The sequence below is a fragment of the Mobula hypostoma genome, chromosome 30 (genome assembly GCF_963921235.1).
Source record: "Mobula hypostoma chromosome 30, sMobHyp1.1, whole genome shotgun sequence".
NCBI classification, from domain to species: Eukaryota; Metazoa; Chordata; class Chondrichthyes; order Myliobatiformes; family Myliobatidae; genus Mobula; species Mobula hypostoma.
The window spans coordinates 5,833,690-5,856,325 of NC_086126.1; the positions used below are offsets into that span (position 1 = coordinate 5,833,690).

Here is a 22,636-nt window from a genome sequence, read left to right on the forward strand (position 1 = left end):
CACCCATCAGCGGGAACATGCTTCCTGCCTCCAGCGTGTCCAATCCCTTAATAATCTTATATGTTTCAATAAGATCCCCTTTCAGCCCTCTAAATTCCAGAGTATACAAGCCCAGTTGCTCCAATTTTTCAACAGGTGACAGTCCCGCCATCCTGGGAATTAACCTTGTGAACCTACGCTGCACTCCCTCAATAGCAAGAATGTCCTTCCTCAAATTTGGAGACCAAAACTGCACACAGCACTCCAGGTGTGGTCTCACCAGGGCCCTGTACAGCTGCAGAAGGACCTCTTTGCTCTTATACTCAATTCCCCTTGTTATGAAGGCCAGCATGCCATTAGCTTTCTTCACTGCCTGCTGTACTTGCATGCTTGCTTTCAGTGACTGATGCACAAGAACACCTAGATCTCATTGTGCTTCCCCTTTTCCTAACTTGACTCCATTTAGATAATAATCTGCCTTCCTGTTCTTACCACCAAAGTGGATAACCTCACATTTATCCACATTAAACTGCATCTGCCCACTCACCCAGCCTGTCCAAGTCACCCTGCATTCTCAGAACATCCTCCTCACATTTCACACTGCCATCCAGCTTTGTGTCATCGGCAAATTTGCTAATGTTACTTTTAATTCCCTCATCTGAAACATTAATATATATTGTAACCAGCCGTGGTCTCAGCACTGGACCCTGCGGTACCCCACTGGTCACCGCCTGCCATTCGGAAAGGGACCCGTTAATCACTACTTTGTTTTCTGTCAGCCAGCCAATTTTCAATCCATGTCAGTACTCTGCCCCCAATACCATGTGCCCTAATTTTGCCCACTAATCTCCTATGTGGGACTTTATCAAAGGCTTTCTGAAAGTCCAGGTACACTACATCCACTGGCTCTCCTTTGTCTATTTTCATAGTTACATCCTCAAAAAATTCCAGAAGATTAGTCAAGCATGATTTCCCCTTCGTAAATCCATCCTGAATCCTGTTACTGCTATCCAGATGTGTCGTAATTTCATCTTTTATAATTGACTCCAGCATCTTTCCCACCACCGACGTAAGGCTAACCGGTCTATAATTCCCTGTTTTCTCTCTTCCTCCCTTCTTGAAGAGAGGGACAACATTAGCCACCCTCCAATCCACAGGAACTGATCCTGAATCTATAGAACATTGGAAAATGATTACCAATGCGTCCACGATTTCTAAAGCCATCTCCTTAAGTACCCTGGGATGCAGACCATCAGGTCCCGGGGACTTATCAGCCTTCAGACCCAACAGTCTATCCAACACCATTTCCTGCCTAATATAAATTTCCTTCAGTTCATCCATTACCCTAGGTCCTTTGGCCACTATTATATCTGGGAGATTGTTTGTGTCTTCGCTAGTGAAGACAGATCCAAAGTACCTGTTCAACTCGTCTGCCATTTCCTTGTTCCCCATAATAAATTCACCCATTTCCGTCTTCAAGGGCCCAATTCTGGTCTTAACTACTTTTTTCCTTTTCACGTACCTAAAGAAGCTTTTACTATCCTCCTTTATATTCTTGGCTAGTTTATCTTCGTACCTCATTTTTTCTCCGCATATTGCCTTTTTAGTTACCTTCTGTTGCTCTTTAAAAATTTCCCAATCCTCCAGCTTCCCACTCGTCTTTGCTATGTTATACTTCTCTTTTATTTTTATACTGTCCATTGCTTCCCTTGTCAGCTACAGCCTCCCCTTACTCCCCTTAGGATCTTCTTCCTCTTTGGAACAAACTGATCCTGCACCTTCCGCATTATTCCCAGAAACACTTGCCATTGCTGTTCCACTGTCATCCCTGCTAGGGTATTGTTCCATTGAACTTTGGCCAGCTCCTCCCTCATAGCAACATAGTTCCCTTTATTCAACTGTAATACTGACACTTCCGAGTTTCCCTTCTCCCTCTCAAATTGTAGAGTAAAACTTATCATATTATTGTCACCACCTCCAAATGGCTCCTTTACCTCGAGGTCCCTGATCAAATCCAGTGTGCCTCCTCAATGCCATCTGAGATTTTGCCAACAACTCTGGCGTCTCTGGCGAATTTGCAGGTGCCCTTTCGTAGGGAGTTCGCGAGTTCTCCCCGTCACTGCTGGGGTTTCTTCCGGTTTCCTCCCAGATTCCTGAACTTGGTGTAATTGGGCAGTGCTGGCTATCTGGACCGGAAGGGCCTGCTATTGCCCTTGTATCTCTACGGTAAGGGTGAACTAGCAGGCTGCGCCCTCAAAATGCTGGGGGAGCTCAGCAGGCCAGGCAGCATCTGTGGAAAAGAGTGACCGGTCGACGTTTCGGGCCAGAACCCTCCGGCGGGACTGGAGAAGTAATTTAATATTTCAGTAATATTTGAGTCATTTTGCCCAGCAATCTCCTCCCCGATTTTAATCACAGGACAATATACAATGACCAATTAGCCTATCAACCAGTACACCTTTTGGACTGTCGGAGGAAACCGGAGCACCCGGAGGAAACCTACACAGTCGCGGTGGGGCGGTGGGGGTGGAGAACGTACAAACTCCTTACAGGTGGCGGTGGGAATTGAACCTGTGTCGCTGGCACTGTAGAGCGTTGTGCCAACCACTGTAGCTACCATGCCGATGTTTGATTAAACATTCTAGTTTGTTTAAATAATTCGTTACAGGTTATGCGTACAAATTGCACACGGCTACCACGAGATATGTGCCCGCCTTGGTTAAAGTAAACACAAAGTTAGACGCCAGTTGCTGTGGTGGTTAATGGGTTAATCCCATGCTACTCAGCTGGCCGCTCCCACATGGGAGGAGTTCAAATACCGTGCAAGCAGAGTTGTCAATAAAGTTTAGTTGAATATCTTGCACGCTGGAGTCCCGGGTGTGCTCTGCCCCGTCCCTCAATAATGAACACAGCGCACTTGTCTTCCTTTGAATGAGTTTCATGTATTGAAGTTACGAAACTTAACATTTTTGGACTCGAAATTTGACGGCGGTGAACGGTCCGGGGAGAGGGGGGTGCGGGATCGAGGGCTGAGAGATGTAGGTGGGGAGGGAGGGAGGGATCCCTGTGCTGATCATGGGAGGACCGTGAGGGGGGTGAAAACGTGTCTGGCACCCTGAGGGAGGACGTGTCAGAGAGATCTTCCGAAGAGCAGCTGGGGAACTGAGACCAGGGATCAGATAATTCAAACTCGTACAGTATGGTTGAGGGAGGGGCGGAGGGGGGGAGCATCGTGCTGGAGGAGGGGCGGCAAGGGAGGTCCGGGTCTGTATACTGACTGCTCTCCTCCTCCCGCACCCCCCTCACCGGCTGCAGATATTCCTGGTGCGCAAGTCGGCCACCTCCCAGCGGAAGGTGCTGTCGATCCGCGTGCCCGACGACAGTGACCCCTCCTTCGTCCAGGACTTCCCCATCCTCGAGGAGTCTGACAGTACTGGTGAGTGAGTGGCCTCACCCCCACCCTCTCCCTTTCAAACCCACCCCTTATCTTTCTTCCCCCTCCCCCCAACTCTCTCCCTCTCTTCCCACACCCCTTCCCTCTCTTACCCCCTCTATCCTCTCCCCCACCTGCTTCCCTTCCCCCGCAATTTTATCCCTCTCTCCCCACCCCTATCCTATCCCCACACCCCCTTCCTTCTCCCCGACTCTCTCCCCTTCCCTCTAACTTCTCACCCCCACCTTCTCACTTCTCTCCCCCCACCCTCTCAACTCTCTCCCCTCCCCACCCTCTCCCTCATTTCCCCACCCCTCCCCTCTCTCCCACCGTCTCCCTCTTTTCCCCACCCCTCCCCTCTCCCACCCTCTCCCTCTTTTCCCCACCCCTCCCCTCTCTCCCTCTTTTCCCCACCCCTCCCCTCCCCACCATCTCCCTCATTTCCTCACCCCTCCCCTCTCTCCCACCGTCTCCCTCTTCCCCATCCCCTTCCCTCTCTCCCCACCTTCTTCTGTCTCTTCCCCACTCCCTTATCTCCCCACCCCATCCCTCTCTTCCCCACCCCCTTCCCTCTCCATCTCTCCTTCTCACCCTAAGCTTTACCTGTTCCCTTCCCACCTCCCCTCCCTTCTCCCTCCATACGACCCCCCCCCGCTCTCCCTCCTCCCTCCCCTTCGCCCCTCACCCTCCCGGCACACCACTGTCCAAGGCGGAGTCTGTGTGTGGGTCCGCGTGTTCAGTGGGACCAGGGTGGGGATGTGTGTGTGTGTGTGTGTGTGTGTGTGTGTGTGTGTGTGTGTGCTCCTGAGTTTCGGGGTCTGCGTGTGGACCCCACCGGCTGCCTCAGACCTACCCCTCTGGCGGCCGGCCCAAGTACTGACCCTGAACTCTGCTCTCTCCCCCTCCAGCCTTCTCCCTGGAGGGCTCGTCCGTCACCTTTGAGGACCTCTTCCACCTCATCTCCTTCTACTGCGTCAGCAGGTGAGTCCGGCCCCCCCCCCGGGGAACATCCCCCCCGCACCCCCGGGATCCATTCCTCCCACCCTGATCCCGCAGGAACTGTCCCCTCTCCTCAGGATCCATTCCTCCCCTCGTGATCCATTCCTCCCGATTCAGGATCCGACCCCATCCCCTCCTCTTGGGATCTGGCCCCTCCGTTCGGGATCCAGACTTTCCCTTCGAGACCCAATCCCCCCCCCCGAGTTTCATCCACTCCTGTTGGGATTACCCCCACCCTGAGGAATTCAGTCCCAAATAATAATCTCCCTCTGCCCCTCCTCCTTCTTCCTTTCTCTTCATCTCCCTTATCCCCCTCTCCCCTCCCCTCTCCTCTCCCCTCATCCCACTCTCCCTTCCCCCTCACCTCTCCCTTCCCCTCTTTCCCCCACACCTCTCTTCCCCCTCACCTCTCCCTTCCCCTCTTTCCCCCACACCTCTCTTCCCCCTCACATCTCCCTTCCCCTCATCCCCTCCCCTCATCCTCCTCTCCTTTCCTCCTCTCCCTTCCCCTCATCCCCCTCTCCTCTCTCCTCCCCTCTCCTCTCTCCTCCCCTCTCCTCTCTCCTCCCCTCATCCCCCTCCTCTCCCCTCCCTTTGTTCCCCCTTCCTCTCCCCTCCCCTCATCCCCCTCTCCTCTCCCCTCCCCTCATCCCCCTCTCCTCTCCTCTCCCCTCATCCCCCTCTCCTCTCCTCTCCCCTCATCCCCCTCCCCTCTCCTCTCCCCTCATCCCCTCTCCTCTCCCCTCATCCCCTCTCCTCTCCCCTCATCTCCTCTCCTCTCCCCTCATCCCCGCTCCTCTCCCTCTCCTTCTCCCCATTTCCCCTCTCCTCCCCATCTCCCTCATCTGCCTCCTCCATCTCCCACTCCTCCCCAGACACAAGTTCCTGTGTGTACACGTATGTATATATACACACACACACACACACACACACACACACACACACACACACACACACACACGACGTCCTGCCCGGATACAGGGAGGGGGGCAGCATCGATTTTAACCTGTTTCTCTCTCTCTGTCCTAGGGATATCCTTCCATTCACTCTAAAGCTCCCCCAGGCCATCGCGAGCGCGCGGTCCCACAAGAAACTGAAGACAATTTCACACCTGGGGATAGGTGAGTAATCCTCTCCTCTCCGACATCCCCCCTCCCCACTGAGGTTGGGGGAGGCTGGAACTTGAGGTCATGGGTTAAGGGTTAAAGGTGAAATATTTAAGAGGCACATCTTCGCTCAGGGGGGTGGTGAGGGTGGGGAAGGAGCTGCCGGCGGAAGTGGTGGATGTGGGTTCGATTTCAACATTTCATGGAGTCCCAGGAAAGTATCCTCGTCTGGTTGGCTGCCAGTGACTAGCGGTGTTCCGCAGGGGTCCGTGTTGGGGCCACTGCTTTTTATACTGTATATCGATGATTTAAATGATGGAATAGATGGCTTTGTTGTCAAGTTTGCAGGTGATACGAAGATTGGTGGAGGGTTAGGTAGTGTTGAGGAAACAGGTAGGATGCAGAAGGACTGAGCCAGATTAGGAGAATGGGCAAGAAAGCGGCAAATGAAATACAATGTTGGAAAATGCACGGTCGGAGAAATAAATGTGTGGACTATTTTCTAAACGGGAAGAAAATCCAAAAATCTGAGATGCAGAGGGACTTGGGAGCCCTTGTGCAGAACACCCTGAAGGTTAACTTGCGGGTTGAGTCAGTGGTGAGGAAGGCAGATGCCATGTTAGCATTCATTTCAAGAGGTCTAGGATGCAAGAGCAGGGATGCGATGCTGAGGCTTTATAAGGCCCTGGTGTTGTGAACAGTTCTGGGCTCCTCATCTTAGAAAAGATGTGCTGGCATTGGAGAGAGTACAGAGGAGGTTCACAAGGATGAGTCCGGTGAAATGCTCCAGTTTCGTTGGCTGCGTAAGCCTCGAGAAGACAATCTCTGGCCACACCAAATGTGTGAGATTGAGGTGGGAGCCCACCCCGAGACCCTCCATTTGTGCGGATGCTGCGTGATTCGTTACCGTTACAAATCAGTACCATCAAATAACAGTCGGTACACCGCAAACAATTGAAAGATTTAGCTTTATAATTCTTAATTCGACTAAAGGGTTAGTAAATAAAAAGCAAAAAAAAAGGGGCCCATTTTAATGGAACAGTCTGATGTGCACAAGTTGGAGCTCACGGCTTAACCGTCGCTGAACCTCCTTCAATCTCCCCGGGCTTTATCGGATCATGGGCCCCACTCCGGGTCAAGTCCTATGACCTCTTCTCTCTGGCACCTTCTCCCTTCATCTCCCGCCGAACAAAAGACCCAGCTCACCCCGGTGTCAGGTAAACAACACAAAAAAACACACTCCCTTCATTGGAGGGCTCACATTCCAAAGCTCCCATTATCTCTAGCCAGAACCCAAACAGAAAGACCATTACGTTATCAGTGAAACCTTTCCCAGGGTTTTACACCGTTGAGTGAAAGGGTTATCATATGAGGAACGTTTGGCGGCTCTGGGTCTGTACTCGCTGGAGACTGGAAGGATAAGGGGTGATCTAATTGAAATCTTTTGAATGTTGAAAGGCCTAGACGGTCTAGATGTGGAAAGGATGTTTCCCATGGTGGGGGAGTCTAGGACAAGAGGGCACATCCTCAAGTCCATTCAAAACAGAGATGCAGAGAAATTTCTTCAGCCACAGGGTTGGCGAATTTGTGGAATTTGTTACCACAAGCAGCTGTGGAGGCCAGGTTGTTGGGTGTATTGAAGGCAGAGATTGAGAGGTTCTTGATGGGACATGGCTTCAAAGGTTACGGGGAGAAGGCCGGGGAGTGGGGTTGATGGGGAAAGAGGATCAGCCATTATTGAACGGCAGAGCAGACTCGATGAGCCAAATGGCCTAATTCTGCTCCTATGTCTTGTGGTCTTATACAGCATAAAAACAGGCCCTTTGGCCCATCTAGTCCATGCCAAACCATTTAAACAGCCTACTCCCATCGACCTACGCCAGGACCATAGCCTTACCATCCATGTACCTATCCAAACCTTTCTTAAAACGTTGAAATCGAGCTCGCATCCACCACTGGTGCTGGCAGCTCGTTCCACACTCTCACCACCCTCTGAATGAAGAAACTCCCCCCTCATGTTCCCCTTAAAACTTCTCACCTTCCACCCTTAACCCTATGACCTCTGGTTGTAGTCCCACGCAACCTCAGTGGCAAAAGCCTGCTTGCATTTACCCTATCTGTACCCCTCATAATTTTGTATACCTCTGTCAAATCTCCCCTCAATCTTCTACCCTCCAAGGAATAAAGTCCAAACCTATTCAATCTTTCCTTGATAATTCAGGTCCTCCAGACCTGGCAACTACTTTCAAAAGAAGTCTGGTTAAGCACAGGGGTGGCAGGGTTATGGTCCGGGAGATGTAGAATAACAGCTCAGCACAGACTAGGTGGGCTGATAGGTCTCCTACTGTGCTGTAGTGGAGATGAGTAATATTAGTAACAGTTATATTAGGAATGAGGCAAGATAACGGATTGAGGGGAGATTTGATGGAGGTATACAGATGAGGGATATAGATAGGGTAAACGCAAGGGCGAGACTGGAAATAGAGGTCATGGGTTAAGGGTGAAAGATTGCAAGATTTCAGAGAAAATTTACAAGGAGGTTGGGGGAGGCCAGAGGCAGAGATCACAGGGGCCTGGTCACCTACCTACAGGAAAGATCGAAAGAGTGCAGGGAAAATTTACAAGGATGTTGACAAGACTTGAGGACTTGGGTTACAGGGAAAGGTCGAATAGGTTTGCGAAGTGTGCCCGCAGGAACCGAACCTCAGGGTTGTACGTGGTGACGTGTAGGTACTCTGATAATAAATTTTACTTTGAACTTTGGACTTTATTGCCTGGAGTGCAGGAGAATGAGGGGGGAGCTGTACAAAATTATGAGGGGTATAGGTAAGCAAGCTGATTTTCTCCACTGAAGTTGGGTGAGATTATCCGTGGGTTGGATGGATGTGCGGGAGGGGGTTTATGGTGGGGTGGGGAGCACAGGTGGGACAGAATGGAAGGGTGGGGGTCTGGGGGTGGAGGGGAGGTGGTCTGGGTGTTGTTCAGGCTTTGGGGGAGGTGGGAGGAGATGGTGGGGAAGGGTTTAGTTTACGAGGTGGAGGGGTGACCCTGTATTGCCTGGCTAACTGACCCTCCTCTCTCTCTCCTCTCATCCTTTACCCCTCCCCAAACACTGCTGACCCCTCCCTCCCGCTCTCTCTCTCTCTCTCTCTCTCTCTCTCACCCCATCCTACTCCCTGGCTGCTGGCCATCCTACCACCCCCTCCATAACTCTCCCCTCCCTCTCCCTCCCCCCAACTCTCCCCTCCCTCTCCCTTCCCTTAATTCTCCCCTCCTTCTCCCTCCCCCTCAATTCTCCCCTCTCCCTCCCCCTCCCCCTCCCCCCAACTCTCCCCTCCCTCTCCCTCCCCCAACTCTTCCCTCTCTCTCCCTCCCCCCCAACTCTCCCCTCCCTCTCCCTCCCCCAACTCTCCCCTCCCTCTCCCTCCCCCAACTCTCCCCTCTCCTCCCTCTCCCTCCCCCAACTCTCCCCTCCCTCTCCCTCCCCCCAACTCTCCCCTCCCTCTCCCTCCCCCTTAACTCTCCCCTCCCTCCCCCTTAACTCTCCCTTCCCTTTCCCTTCTCCTCCCCACCCTTCCCTCCTTCCCTCTTCTCCATCCTCTCCCTCCCCTCCCCCTCTCCGTCCCTCTCCCTTCTCCCACTTCCCACCTCCTACCCCCTCTCTTCCTCGCGCTCCCCCCTCCATCTCCCCTCCCTCTTTCCTCCCCCCTCATAGAGTTCTGGAACTCAGCCCTGAACGTACGGGACACCCCACCGGCCGACCCCCCGGAGGACCTGGGCCACGGGGCCTGGCCCCAGGAGCTGGGCAGCCCGGGGTGGCCGGAGCCGCCGCTGCGGTCGGGGCCCCTGCAGACCCGCTGCCCGACCGAGGTGTGCCTGACCGGCCCGGGCGGCGCCCTGGCCTTCCTCAACCCGCTGTTCGAGGCGCAGGAGTCGTGCGCCGGCCGCCGGGGCCAGTTCAAGCGCAGCTTCAAAGTGCGGGTCTCCACCGAGACCTCCAGCCCCCTGTCGCCGCCCTCGCAGCCTCCCCCGCCCATCCCGGCGTCCGCCGGCGCCCGCTGCCCGCAGCCCAGCTGGGCCCCGTCCTCCGACAGCGACGAGGCCCCCCACACCCCGCCCCGGCCTCCCGTGGCGCCGCCCCGCCTGAAGAAGAAGTTGCGGGCGGCCGCCGCCGGGGTCGGGGTGGGGACGGGGGCCGGAGGCTTTGGGGCAGAGGGGAGAGGGGATGCGGTGCGAGGCCGTGGAGGAGGGGAGGGAAGGAGGGGAGAGATAGGGGAAGGTGGTGGTGGAGTCGCGGTGGAGGGAGGAGGGGGTGTGAGAGTAGGTGGAGGGCGTGAGGGGGGAGGAGGAGGAGAAGGGAGGGTAGTTGGAGAAGAGCTACTAGGAGCAGACCTTGCGGGTTATCAGGTGCCAGCCCCCTCCCCTGAACTCTCCCCTGTCCGCTCCTTTGCAGGCCCCTCCCTTGGCCGCTCCTGTGCCCCTTCTCCTGACCCCACCTCCGCCAACTCCCCTCATCGCGCCTCCTTCTCTGCCCCCTCCTCGCCTGACCCCTCCTCCAGTCCCACCTCTGCCCCCTGCCCCGACCCCTCCTCTGCCCTGCTCTCCTGTCCCTCCTCTTCCTCCTCCGACCCCACCCCTGGTCCCTCCTCGGCCGCCTCCTCCGCCCCCTCCTCACCCCTCCACTCGGCCCACCACAGGGGCCTGGCGCTGACCCTGATTCACCCCCAGCTCAGCGAGCAGTCCTGCAGCTCGGAGGACGAGGGTCTGGGGCAGCTGCTCGGAGACCACCCTCCCCTCCTGCAGCACCTGCCCTCGCAGTCCCTCAGCAGCCTGGAGGGGGAGGAGGACGAGGAGGAGGAACAGGACCCGGACGACCGCCAGCGACCGCCCTCCTGGACGCAGACCACCCTGCGGGGGGTGGGCTGGATGATGAGGGGGCCCCTCCGCAAGGTGCTGAGCTCCCTGGGCAGGCCCGAGAGGAGGCTGGTGAGGGCGGTGGAGGAGCGTTCGAGGGACGGGGGCACCTACTTCGGCGGGCTGGTCCAGGACTACCTGTGCCTGGTGCGAGAGGGCCGGGCGGGCCACACCTCGGGCACCGAACTGCTTCAGTCCGTCCGCCAGTTCATGAGCCACATGAAGGCGTTGCTGGTGGACAGCTCCGAGCTCGATTCCGCACACGAGGCGCTGGTGGAAGAGGCGGAGAGAGGTGAGGCGGGGGGAGAGCCGGTGGGTGGGGGCCTCGGTTTCGTCTGGCAATTCGGTGGGGTGGGTGGAGTTCTCACGTCTACCAAATCCCCTCCTACAGCTCACGGACACTCTCCCCATCACTGACTCTCCCCCACACACCAAATCCCCACCCACAGCCCACAGACACTCTCCCCACCCACTGAATCCCCACCCACAGCTCACAGACACTCTCCCCACCCACTGAATCCCCTCCCACAGCTCACAGACACTCTCCCCACCCACAACTCACAGACACTCTCCCCACCCACTGAATCCCCTCCCACAGCCCACAGACACTCTCCCCACCCACAGCTCACAGACACACTTTCCCCCATCACTGACTCTCCCCCACCCACTGAATCCCCACCCACAGCTCACAGACACACTTTTCCCCGTCACCGACTCTCCCCACACCCACTGAATCCCCTCCCACAGCTCAGACACTCCCCATCACTGACTCTCCCCCACCCACTGAATCCCCTCCTACCGCCCACAGACGCTCTCCTCCATCACCGACTCTCCCCACACCCACTGAATCCCCACCCACAGCTCACAGACACTCTCCCCATCACTGACTCTCCCCCACCCACAGCTCACAGACACACTTTCCCCTGTCACCGACTCTCGCCCACCCACTGAATCCCCTCCCACTGCCCATGGACACTCTCCCCTGTCACCGACTCTGCCCACACCCACTGAATCCCCTCCCACACCTCATGGACACGCTACCCCATCACTGACTCTCCCCACTCTGACTGAATCCTCTCCCACAGCTCACAGACACACTCTCCCCCACCCACCGAATCCCCTCCCACCGCCCAGTGTTGGCAGGAATCGCGTTCTCACCCGAAAAGTCCTCACCACCTCCCCCCCCCCTTGGCTCTTCCCGCCCGCAGATCGACTGCTGGAGTCGGCCATGCACAAGTGCGTTCTGAAGCCCCTGAAGCCGTCGCTGTACAGCAGCCTGCGCCAGTTCCACGCGGCGGACGGGTCCCTGGAGCAGCTGAGGGATAACCTGCGTCGGGTGCGGAAGGGGGGTCCCCAGGGGATGGGAGTCCGGGCCAGCCTGCCCGACCTGGGGACCCTGGAGAAGATCAGGCTGAAGTTCGGGCTGATGCAGAAGACGTACTCGCCCGTAAAGAAGGTTTACCTCCTGCTCCACGTCTGTAAACTCATTTATGAGCGGCTACGGACACCCCAGGGTACATTTTTTTTACGTATATTATAAATTTGAACCCCCACATTAACGTACAATCATGTTACAAACAAAAGCAAAACAAATCATAGCTAACACAGGTTAAACTAATACCTCCTCGTTAAGTATTTATCCCCACGGTGCCCAATGGTCTTGAGATACTTGTCGATCCATGATACCAGTTGCTGATTGGCCGGAGGCACAGAGTGGGAATAAAAAAGGGCATTTCTGATTGGCTGTTGGTGACTAGTTGTGTTCCACAGGGGTCAGTGTTGGGTCCCATTCTTTTTACATTATATGTCAATGACTTGGATAACGGAATTGATGGTGTTGTGGCCAAGTTTGTGGAGGATACAAAGGTAGGTGGAAGGGCAGGTAGTTTTGAGGAAGCAGAAAGGCTATAGAAGGTTAGATTAGAAGAATATAGAAGCGAAGAGGTCCTTCTGCAGCTGTACAGGGCCCTGGTGAGACCACACCTGGAGTATTGTGTACAGTTTTGGTCTCCAAATTTGAGGAAGGACATTCTTGCTATTGAGGGAGTGCAGCGTAGGTTCACGAGGTTAATTCCCAGGAAGGTGGGACTATCATATGTTGAAAGATTGGAGCGACTGGGCTTGTATACTCTGTAATTTAGAAGGATGAGAGGGGATCTGATTGACACATATTAAGGGATTGGACACGCTAGAGGCAGGAAACATGTTCCCGATGTTGGGGGAGTCCAGAACCAGAGGCCACAGTTTGAGAATAAGGGGTAGGCCATTTAGAACGGAGTTGAGGAAAAACTTTTTCACACAGAGGGGTGTGGATCTGTGGAATGCTCTGCCTCGGAAGGCTGTGGAGGCCAATTCTCTGGATGCTTTCAAGAAAGAGTTAGATAGAGCTCTTAAAGATAGCGGAGTCAAGGGATATGGGTAGAAGGCAGGAACGGGGTACTGATTGTGGGTGATCAGCCATGATCACAGTGAATGGCGGTGCTGCCTCGAAGGGCCGAATGGCCTACTCCTGCACCTATTGTCTATTGTCTATAAGTGGTAGATAGATTACAGTGTCGGGAAGTGTATTGTCATCCACTTTGGCAGAAGAAATAAAAGGGGTAACTGTTTTCTAAATGAGGAGAAAATTCAAAAATCCGAGGTGCAAACTGATTAGGTAGTCTTCATGCAGGATTCCCTGAAGTCTAATTTGCGTGTTGAGTCTGCGGTGAGGAAGCCAAATGCGATGTTAGCTTTCATTTCAAGAGGACTAGAGTATGAAAGCAAGGATGTGATGTTGAGGCTTTAATAAAGCACTGGTGAGGCCCCACTTGGAGAATTGTGACCAATTTTGGGCCCCTTACCTCAGAAAGGACATGCTGAAACTGGAGAGGGTTCAAAGGAGGTTCACAAAAATGATTCCAGGATTGAAAGGCTTGTCATAGGAGGAGTGTTTGATGACTCTGGGCCTCTACTCACTGGAATTCAGAAGAATGAGGGGTGACCTCATTGAAACCTATCGAATGGTGAAAGGTCTCGATGGAGTAGAGTGGAGAGGATGTTTCCTATGATGGGAGAGTCTAAGACCAGAGGCTCAGACTAGAGGAGCGTTCTTTTAGAATGGAGATGAGGAGGAATTTCTTTAGCCAGAGAGCAGTGAATCTGTGAAATTCTTTGCCACAGGAGGCCAAGTCACTGGGTATATTTAAGGCAGAGATTGATAGATTCTTAACTAATCAGGGCATGAAGGAATACACGGAGAAGGCAAGGAGATAGAGGCTTAGAGGATAAATGGATCTGCCAGGATGAAATGGTAGAGCAGACTCAATAGGCCAAAAGCTCCTATATCTTGTGGTCTTATAGATTCTGCATGACCCAAGCACAGAGATACCCCCTGAACATTGTTGGGCAGGACCCACGGACAACTATCTTAGTATGTCTACTGTGTGATAGTCTCTCTGATTTGTATCATTACACACTCCCAGGGTCAGACACAGAGTGAAGCTCCCTCCACACCGTCCCATCACACACTCCCGGGGTCAGACACAGAGTGAAGCTCCCTCCACACCGACCCATCACACACTCCCAGGGTCAGACACAGAGTGAAACTCCCTCCACACCGTCCCATCACACACTCCCGGGGTCAGACACAGAGTGAATCTCCCTCCACACCGTCCCATCACACACTCTCGGGGTCAGACACAGAGTGAAGCTCCCTCCACACCGTCCCATCACACACTCCCGGGGTCAGACACAGAGTGAAGCTCCCTCCGCACCGTCCCATCACACACTCCCGGGGTCAGACACAGAGTGAAGCTCCCTCCGCACCGTCCCATCACACACTCCCGGGGTCAGACACAGAGTGAAGCTCCCTCCGCACCGTCCCATCACACACTCCCGGGGTCAGACACAGAGTGAAGCTCCCTCCGCACCGTCCCATCACACACTCCCGGGGTCAGACACAGAGTGAAGCTCCCTCCGCACCGTCCCATCACACACTCCTGGGCTCAGACACAGAGTGAAGCTCCCTCCGCACCGTCCCATCACACACTCCCGGGCTCAGACACAGAGTGAAGCTCCCTCCACACCGTCCCATCACACACTCCCGGGGTCAGACACAGAGTGAAGCTCCCTCTACACCGTCCATCACACACTCCCGAGGTCAGACACAAAGTGAAGCTCCCTCTACACCGTCCCATCACACACTCCCGGGGTCAGACACCGAGTGAAACTCCCTCTACACCGTCCCATCACACACTCCCGGGGTCAGACACCGAGTGAAACTCCCTCTACACTGCCCCATCCCGGGGTTAGGGGTAGGGTAAGAGTGACTTGAGGCGTACAAGATGATAAGTGAGTGAACAGCGGAGACTTTTTCCCCTGGGTGGAAATGGCCAATACGAGGGGCTTGTTTCAAGGTGATTGGAGGAAAGTATTGGGGGTGGGGTGGGGGAGGATGTCAGTGGTAGGTATTTTCACACTGAGAGAAGTAGGTGATTGGAACACGCTGCCAGGAGTGGTGGGAGAGGCAGCCACGTTAGGGACATTGTAGAGACTCTGTGATAGGCTCACAGATAAAAGAAAAATGGAGGGTTATGTAGGAGGGAAGGGTTAAGTTGATTTTGGAGGAGGTTAAAAGGACAGCACAACACGATGGGCCGAATGGCCTGCACTGTGCCGTAAAGTACTGTGTTCCAACAGTTTGGTGGAAAAGCTTTCCACTGTATCTTGGTACACCGGCAGCCCGGGTTCAATTCTCGCCACTGCCTGTAAGGAGTTTGTACCTTCTCCCCGTAATCGTGTGGGTAGGTTGGTAGGTTTAATGGTCATTGTAACAGGTGGGAGGGAGGGCTAGAGGTGAAGGGGTGTGGATACGGACTGGCCCCTGTCTAACGGTGTGTCCTGGTGCCTCTCTCCCTTCCCCCCCCCCCACCCCGAGCAGGTGAACCGTGCGGGGCGGACGAGTTCCTACCGGCGCTCTCCTACGTGGTGGCGCAGTGCGACCTGCCGGATCTGGCCCTGGAGCTGGAGTACATGATGGAGCTTCTCGACCAGTCCGAGCTGATGGGAGAAGGTGGGCAGCACGCGCACGCATGACTCCCACCCGGCCCCCTCCTCCACGCTCTTCTAACCCCTTCAACTGCCCTCACTCCCCCCCCATTCCTTCCCCTACCCCCCAAACTCCTAATCCCACAACTCCTCTCGCCCTCTCCCTCCACCCTCCCCCTCTCCTCCCCTCTCTCCACTCTCCCCTTTCCCTCCCTCCATCCGCCTCCCCTCTCCCCACTCTCTCAAACTCTCCCTCTTCTTCCCTTGCCATTCTCTATCACCCCTCTCCATCTCGCCCAGTGGAGCCCTCATTCTCCCCTCCTTCCCCCATCGGTCGCTCAGTGTAATCGTCTGTCCCAGAACGCCTTTTGGGGGGGGGGAGCCCTCAGTATATTCTAACGCTCAGACGGATGGGGAGCCCAGAACGAGCCTCCTTGGCCGCTGATAGCGGGAGTGCGGTTTGCGCCGTGACTCTGCGTGAAGTCATTTGCCTTCGAGAAGTCAGCCTCGTCCCTTCCTCCCCACAGGTGGATACTATCTCATTAGCTTCTACACCAGTATGTTCGAGCTGCAGAATTATCACCTCAATCAACCCATGGTGGGGATGAGCAGGGAGATCAGGCACTCCCTGAAACGGTGGCACAAGCGAAGGCAAACATGCGAACCCCTGCCCTCCATCAGCGACTTCCAGGTCAGTCGGGGAGGGAGCTGGCAAGCCTTTCCTACTTCTAGCCACCAGGAAAAGCCCAGGCCCACGTCCGGCCTGCGGGTGCGACGAGGAGGAGAAACAATCCCGATATTTGGGGAAGTTGGTGGGGGGGGGGAGCGTGGGAAGGGCAGTATTTCAGTGCGGCGTTAAGGTGGTATCTCTGGTTCGATCCCTGCCCCCGCCGCTGACTGCGTGGGCTGCTCCCCCAGATTCTACGGTTTTCTGCCGTGCCCCAATGACGTGAGGGTTAATTGGGCCCTGGTGCGTAGGTGAGGGATGGGAGGACAACACGGGATCAATGTAAGTGGGCCAGCACAGACTCTGTGGGCTGAAGGGCCTGCTTCTGTGCTACTAAGAGTCTCGGGGACTGCGGGAAGTTTAAGTTCCTCGGGGAGGGGGTTCTGGGCCTGGTGCGGCTGGAATCCCCCTGGAGTGGAGGACAGGGGTGGGGTGCCTACGCACGCTGGGGGAGGGGCTGCGAGGAGGGAACGCTGTGGAAGGACCGGTCAGGGGGTGACCTGGAGCCCTGCGCAGTGGGGGTGGGGGGGGTGTTGGGTGAGGAGGGAGCCTCACGTAGTGGGGGAGAACCCGTGGGAGGGGTGGTGAGGAGAGTGCCCCGCACAGTGGGAGAAACGGTGGGGAGGGGACGGAGGGGGGAGTGCCATGCCCTGGGAGGGGCGGCGAGGAGGGAACTTCAAACCGTGGAATGGGGGGTAAGGGGAGAGTGCCACTCTGCGAGAGGGAGGAGCGCCACGGGAGAGGCCGTGAGGAGGTAGCCTTGCACCATTGGAGGGGCAATGAGGAGGGAGCCATGAACTGCAGGACGGGTGGTGAGCAGTGAGCTCTGCACCACGTAGGGATGGGCCTTCTCAGATTTCCCAGTTCTCCATCAGAGATCCCACGATCACTGTGATACGTCCTTGCACCTGTTGGTGGGATCTTTCTGTGCCCCTATCGTTGGGATCAGTCTGTGCCTCCTGTTGGCAGGATCTTTCCATACCATATTTGTTGGGGTCTTTCTGTGTCCCCTTCACAGGATCTTTCCATGCCTCTGGGAACAGGGCTGCCTTGGCCCATTGCTGCTTCTCCCCCGGGGACATCCTGATTTAGGGTGAGACCCACACACACCCCCCATATCCATTGTAGTGATCCCTATTCTCTCTCTCCCTGCTCTGGCTAGAACTTCCTCCGGGTGGCCTACGAGGACCCCAACCATGGCTGCACGGCCAAGACGCTGGTGGTGCGGCCTACGGACACGGTGGCCGACCTGTGCTGTCTCTGCGCCAAGAAGTTCAACGTGTCCGAGCCCGCAGCTCACGGCCTGTACCTGGTGGAGGACGACAGCTGCCGGCCCCTGCCCTCAGACTCACACCCCCAGCTCATCAAAGCCGAGCTGAGGACCCAGGAGGGCCCCGGTCACCAATACTGCTTTGTCTATGGCCGCGTCCAGCAGAGATCGCCTGCCCGGGCCCATCGCCAGCTCCGGCGGGACAACGCCTTTGACCTGGAGGATGTCCCACCGCTCTAACACGTGAATCAGGGTTCCCAGCAAGCCTGCCATGGGGAAGGACGACAGGGCCTACCTGTCGCCATGGCGACGGGTAGGCCCGTTGAAGCCTGGAGCTGGATTTGAAAAGGTTTGGGTTTCTTTTTTGAGGATCCGGCTCCTGTTGCCGATGGATTATACTTTAGGAGGAGGGGGTCGGGAATGTGAATTGGAGTGGTTCAGGGTGAAGCTCATGGTGATATGTACAGGTGCAATGAAAAACGTACTTTGCAGCAACATCTCAAACAAATAGCATCAGATGCACAGAATTCGCAAGAAAAATATCAAGTACGCACAATTTTTACAAGGAAGAACACAACTGGAACAAAGAAACCAAAGTCTATTGTAGATACTACTGATGTTGGGAAGGGAAGTACTTGCGACATATTGGACAGAGTCAGCTATTTTGTGCATCTTCTTATGTTCCTGTGCCTTACCATAGCACGATGGATCCAGTCTGGATGCCTTCAACTGTATGTATATCTATAAGTTCAAGCGTTCGGTGACAAGCCACTCCTCTTCAACTTTGTAAGAAAGTAAGGGAGCTGGTGCACTGGTTTTTTATATCGGAGACACTTGGCCCCTGGTTCTGGGTCACTGGGACTGCAACTGGCCCTTGTCCCATTGCTCCTTGTCCTCCGGCCTTAGAGATGCTGGGGAGGTGGGGTTCAAGGCACGCTATTGCCGAATATCTAGCTACAGCTGGTGGGACGAACACAATGAGGACACACTTGGGGAAGGGAGTTATTTCCCAGGGCGGGTTGAGGTCGTCACTTCCGGTACACCCTCCCATCTCAGGCCAGGCTGCCCCGATGGGGGTGGTGTCGGTTGGTGAGGAGGGGAAGATGCCGGGGGGGGGGAAGATTCAGAGCCTTTTCGTGCGTTCTCCTCAACCCCATCTGCCTTCTGCTCTTCCCTGCCCCCGCCCTGCCCCACATCACCCACCAAACCCCTGCCCGGCTCCAATACCTCCCTCATGGTTCCGCCTCCTTCTACTACCCATTGTGTTTTCCCCTATTCCTTCTTCACCTTTCCTGCCTATTCCCTCCCTGCTTCCTCTCCCCCCACCCCTTTATCTTTCCCCTTTCTGGTTCTTCACCTGGAACCTATCAGCCTTCTCCTTCCCACCCTCCCCCCACCTTCTTTATAGGACCCCTGCCCCTTCCCTCTTCAGTCCTGACGAAGGGTTCCAGCCCGAAACGTTGACTGATCATTTCCACAGGTGCTGCCCGACCTGCCGAGTTCCTCCAGCGTGTTCTGAGTGTTGCTTTGACCCCAGCGTCTGCAGAGTATTTTGTGTTTCCGATACTTCGTGCCTGCTGGGGTGCGAATGAATCCTACAACTTGAATTCTCTAGGAAGTTCTTAACTCCTTTGTCCTCCACACCTATGTATGTCTGTGAGATTTTGCGTGTCTGTGTTTTGCTATTTTCCTGTGGTTTTTGACACCCAGTGGTCACTGTATTAGGTACACCTGCTCGTTAATGCAAATATCTAATCAGCCAATCACGTGGCAGCAATTCGGTGCATAAAAGCATGCGGACACGGTCAAGAGGTTCAGTTGTTGTTCAGACCAAACGTCAGAAAAGGGGAGGAAGTGTGATCAAAGTGACTTTGACTCTGATTGTTGGTGCCAGATGGGGTGGTTTGAGTATCTCAGAATCTGCTGATCTCCTGGGATTTTCACGCATAACACTGTCTGGAGTTTACAGAGGGTGGTGCGAGAAACAAAAAAAAATCCAGTGAGCGCAGGTCGGTGGGTGAAACCGCCTCGTTAATGAGAGAGGTCAGCAGAGACCGGCCAAGCTGTCAGGAAGGCGACAGTAACTCAAATAACCAACAGCGGTGTGCAGAAGAGCATCTCTGAACACACAACACGTCCAGCCTCGAGGTGGATGGGCTGCAGAAACAAAAGACCACAAGGACACACACTCAGTGGCCACTTTATTGGGTGGAGTAGGTACCTATTAAATTGGCTGCTGAGTGCAGGCCAAACAAGGAAAAAATCTGCCGGTGCTGGAAATCCGAGCAACACACACAAAATGCTGGAGGAGCTCAGCAGGCCAGGTAGCATCTGTGGAAAACAGTGCAGTCGACGTTTCGGGCCGAGACCCTTCGGCAGGACGGGATGTCTTTGGACTGTGGGAGGTAACTGGAGCACCCAGAGGGGGAGTGTCTCTGTTTTTCTACGTCTGTGTCTCTCTCTGTCTATGTGTCTCTGTTTCCCTTTGTCTGTGTCCGTGTTTTTCTATGTCTCTCTCTCTCAGTCTGTTTTTCACGTCTGTGTCTCTGTCTGTTTTTCTGTCCATCTCTCTTTGTCTCTCTCTGTCTGTGTCTGTGTGTCCGTGTTTCTCTATTGTCCGTTTTGCCGAATCTGCCTGCCTGTGTCTTTCTCTGTGTACTTGCCCCGTTGTTAAGGCAAACTCCTATTCTCCGTGTGTGGATTTGTCTGGGTAAAGCGCCCCGATCTGCATGGTATGTACGTTTGTGGGTGAACTTTTCCACTTCCCTGTGCTTTCTGCACATTTTTCTGAGTGCCAGTCTTCTGGAGATAAGTTCACAAGCATGTGAGGAATGCACACGTGTTTGTATATGGGCGTATGTGTACGCACACCTCCGCGTGGGCGTCTGCATACAGATCTTTCCTCATCTCTGCTTATGGGTACTTGGACCAAGTGAAAATTTGCGTCCTAAAAATTTATAAAACTACGGTAGAAATTCTAATATATCTCCCGTCCATGTTGTAACCCTGTCCCAGGGTGCAGGTTTAAAGTTTGGTTTAAACTGTATGTATAAGATTTTTAATTAATATAATGTGAGCAGGCCTCACGGAACTTTACAACTGATTATCTTGGGGGATTTTGTATCGTTTAAAGTTTTATATTAACACAGAAAACAGAATGATCCTACTCCCTCACTCCCCCCCTTAAACTTCACCTAAATCCCGACACCGTGGCCACTGTATTAGGTACACCTGCTCATTAATGCAAATATCTAATCAGCCAATTATGTGGCAGCAACTCAATGCATAAGAGCATGCAGACACGGTCAAGAGGTTCAGTTGTTGTTCAAACCAGACATCAGAATGGGGAAAAAATGTGATCTAAGTGACTTTGACTGTGGAATACTTGTTGGTGCCAGATGGGGTGGTTTGAGTGTCTCAGATACTGCTGATCTCCTGGGATTTTCACGCATAAGAGTCTCTGGGATTTACAGAGAATGCTTCATGGGCTGAAATAACCATATAACAATTACAGCACGGAAACAGGCCATCTCGGCCCTTCTAGTCTGTGCCAAACTCTTACTCTCACCTAGTCCCACCGACCTGCACTCAGCCCATAACCCTCCATTCCTTTCCTGTCCATATATCTGTCCAATTTAACTTTAAACCACAACATCGAACCTGCCCCAACCACTTCTGCTGGAAGCTCGTTCCACACAGCTACCACTCTCTGAGTAAAGAAGTTCCCCCTCATGTTACCCCTAAACTTTTGCCCTTTAACTCTCAGCTCCTGTCCTCTTGTTTGAATCTCCCCTACTCTCAATGGAAAAAGCCTATCCACGTCAACTCCCTATCAATCCCCTTCATAATTTTAAACACCTCTATCAAGTCCCCCCTCAACCTTCTAGGCTCCAAAGAATAAAGACCCAACTTGTTCAACCTTTCTCTGTAACTTAGGTGATGAAACCCAGGTAACATTCTAGTAAATCTTCTCTGTGCTCTCTCTATTTTGTTGACATCTTTCCTATAATTCGGTGACCAGAACTGTACACAATACTCCAGCTTTGGCCTCACCAATGCCTTGTACAATGTCAACATTACATCCCAACTCCTATACTCAATGCAGTGAAAAACAAACGCAAATAACCACACATTACAACAGTGGTATGCAGAAGAGCATCTCTGAACACAAAACACATCGAACCATGAAGTGGACGGGCCACAGCAGCAGAAGACCACAAACATACACTTAGTGGCCACTTTATTAGATACAGGAGCCCAGACAGAACCACAGACACCGTACCATACTTGGAGTGTTCATACTGGACCTGGGGGCTGGGTTGGTGATGATATTAATGCCCCAAAATCTGTAGTGTCTTTTGATACTGCTGCTTGGATTAGATTGCATCGGCTAAAGAAGCAGTCTGACAAACTTGTTTTTTCCCTCTCCCTCCTCTCCCACCCCTCCCTCCCCTCCCCCTCTCTCCCCTCCCCCTCTCTCCCCTCCCCCTCCCCTCTCTCTCTCCCCCCCTCTCTCTCTCTTTCCCCTTTCCCCCTTTCCCTCCCTCCCCTCTCCCCCTCTGACACTGGAGAGGGTCCGGAGGAGGTTCACAAAAATGATTCCCGGATTGAAAGGCTTGTCATATGAAGAGCGTTTGATGGCTCTGGGCCTGTACTCACTGTAATTCAGAAGAATGAGGGGTGACCTCATTGAAAACTATCAAATAGTGAAAGGCCTGGATAGAGTGGATGTGGAGAGGATGTTTCCCATGGTGGGGGAATCTAAGACCAGAGGACCCGGCCTCAGAATAGACAGTCGTCCACTTAGAACGGAGATGAGGAGGAATTTCTTTAGCCAGAGGGTGGTGTATCTGGGGAATTCGTTGCCACAGGCAGCTGTGGAGGCCAAGTCATTATGTATATTTAAGGCAGAGGTTATTAGATTCTTGATCGGTCAGGGAATAAAGGGATACGGGGAGAAGGCAGGAGATTGGGGCCGAGAGGGAAAATGGCCTAATTCTGCTCCTATATCATATGGTTGAACATTTTGTGTGTGTGTGTTTTATCTCTGGAGCATCGAAGGCTGAGAGGGAGACCTAATGGCTTATTAAATTATGAGATACTGATAAAGTAGGTGGGAATACAGATAGGATAGAAACATCGGATGACAGGGGACAGAGCACTGAGGTGAGGGGATTTTG

The 22,636-nt window shown here is 53.9% G+C and overlaps 1 protein-coding gene across 4 annotated transcripts in view; it reads left to right on the forward strand.

Moving 5' to 3' along the window:
• rin1b (Ras and Rab interactor 1b) overlaps nt 1-20,865 on the forward strand; it is a 38,659-nt gene extending 17,794 nt beyond the window's left edge. For all 4 annotated transcript variants that reach the window (XM_063036426.1, XM_063036423.1, XM_063036424.1 and 1 more), the window contains 8 exons: nt 3,295-3,415; nt 4,321-4,393; nt 5,441-5,532; nt 9,233-10,723; nt 11,640-11,945; nt 15,353-15,484; nt 15,987-16,150; nt 17,349-20,865. In XM_063036426.1, coding sequence (XP_062892496.1) covers nt 3,295-3,415; nt 4,321-4,393; nt 5,441-5,532; nt 9,233-10,723; nt 11,640-11,945; nt 15,353-15,484; nt 15,987-16,150; nt 17,349-17,696 — 2,727 coding nt within the window. In that variant the 3' untranslated portion in view covers nt 17,697-20,865. The remainder of the gene's footprint in view (nt 1-3,294; nt 3,416-4,320; nt 4,394-5,440; nt 5,533-9,232; nt 10,724-11,639; nt 11,946-15,352; nt 15,485-15,986; nt 16,151-17,348) is intronic.
• Nucleotides 20,866-22,636: the final 1,771 nt, after the last annotated feature.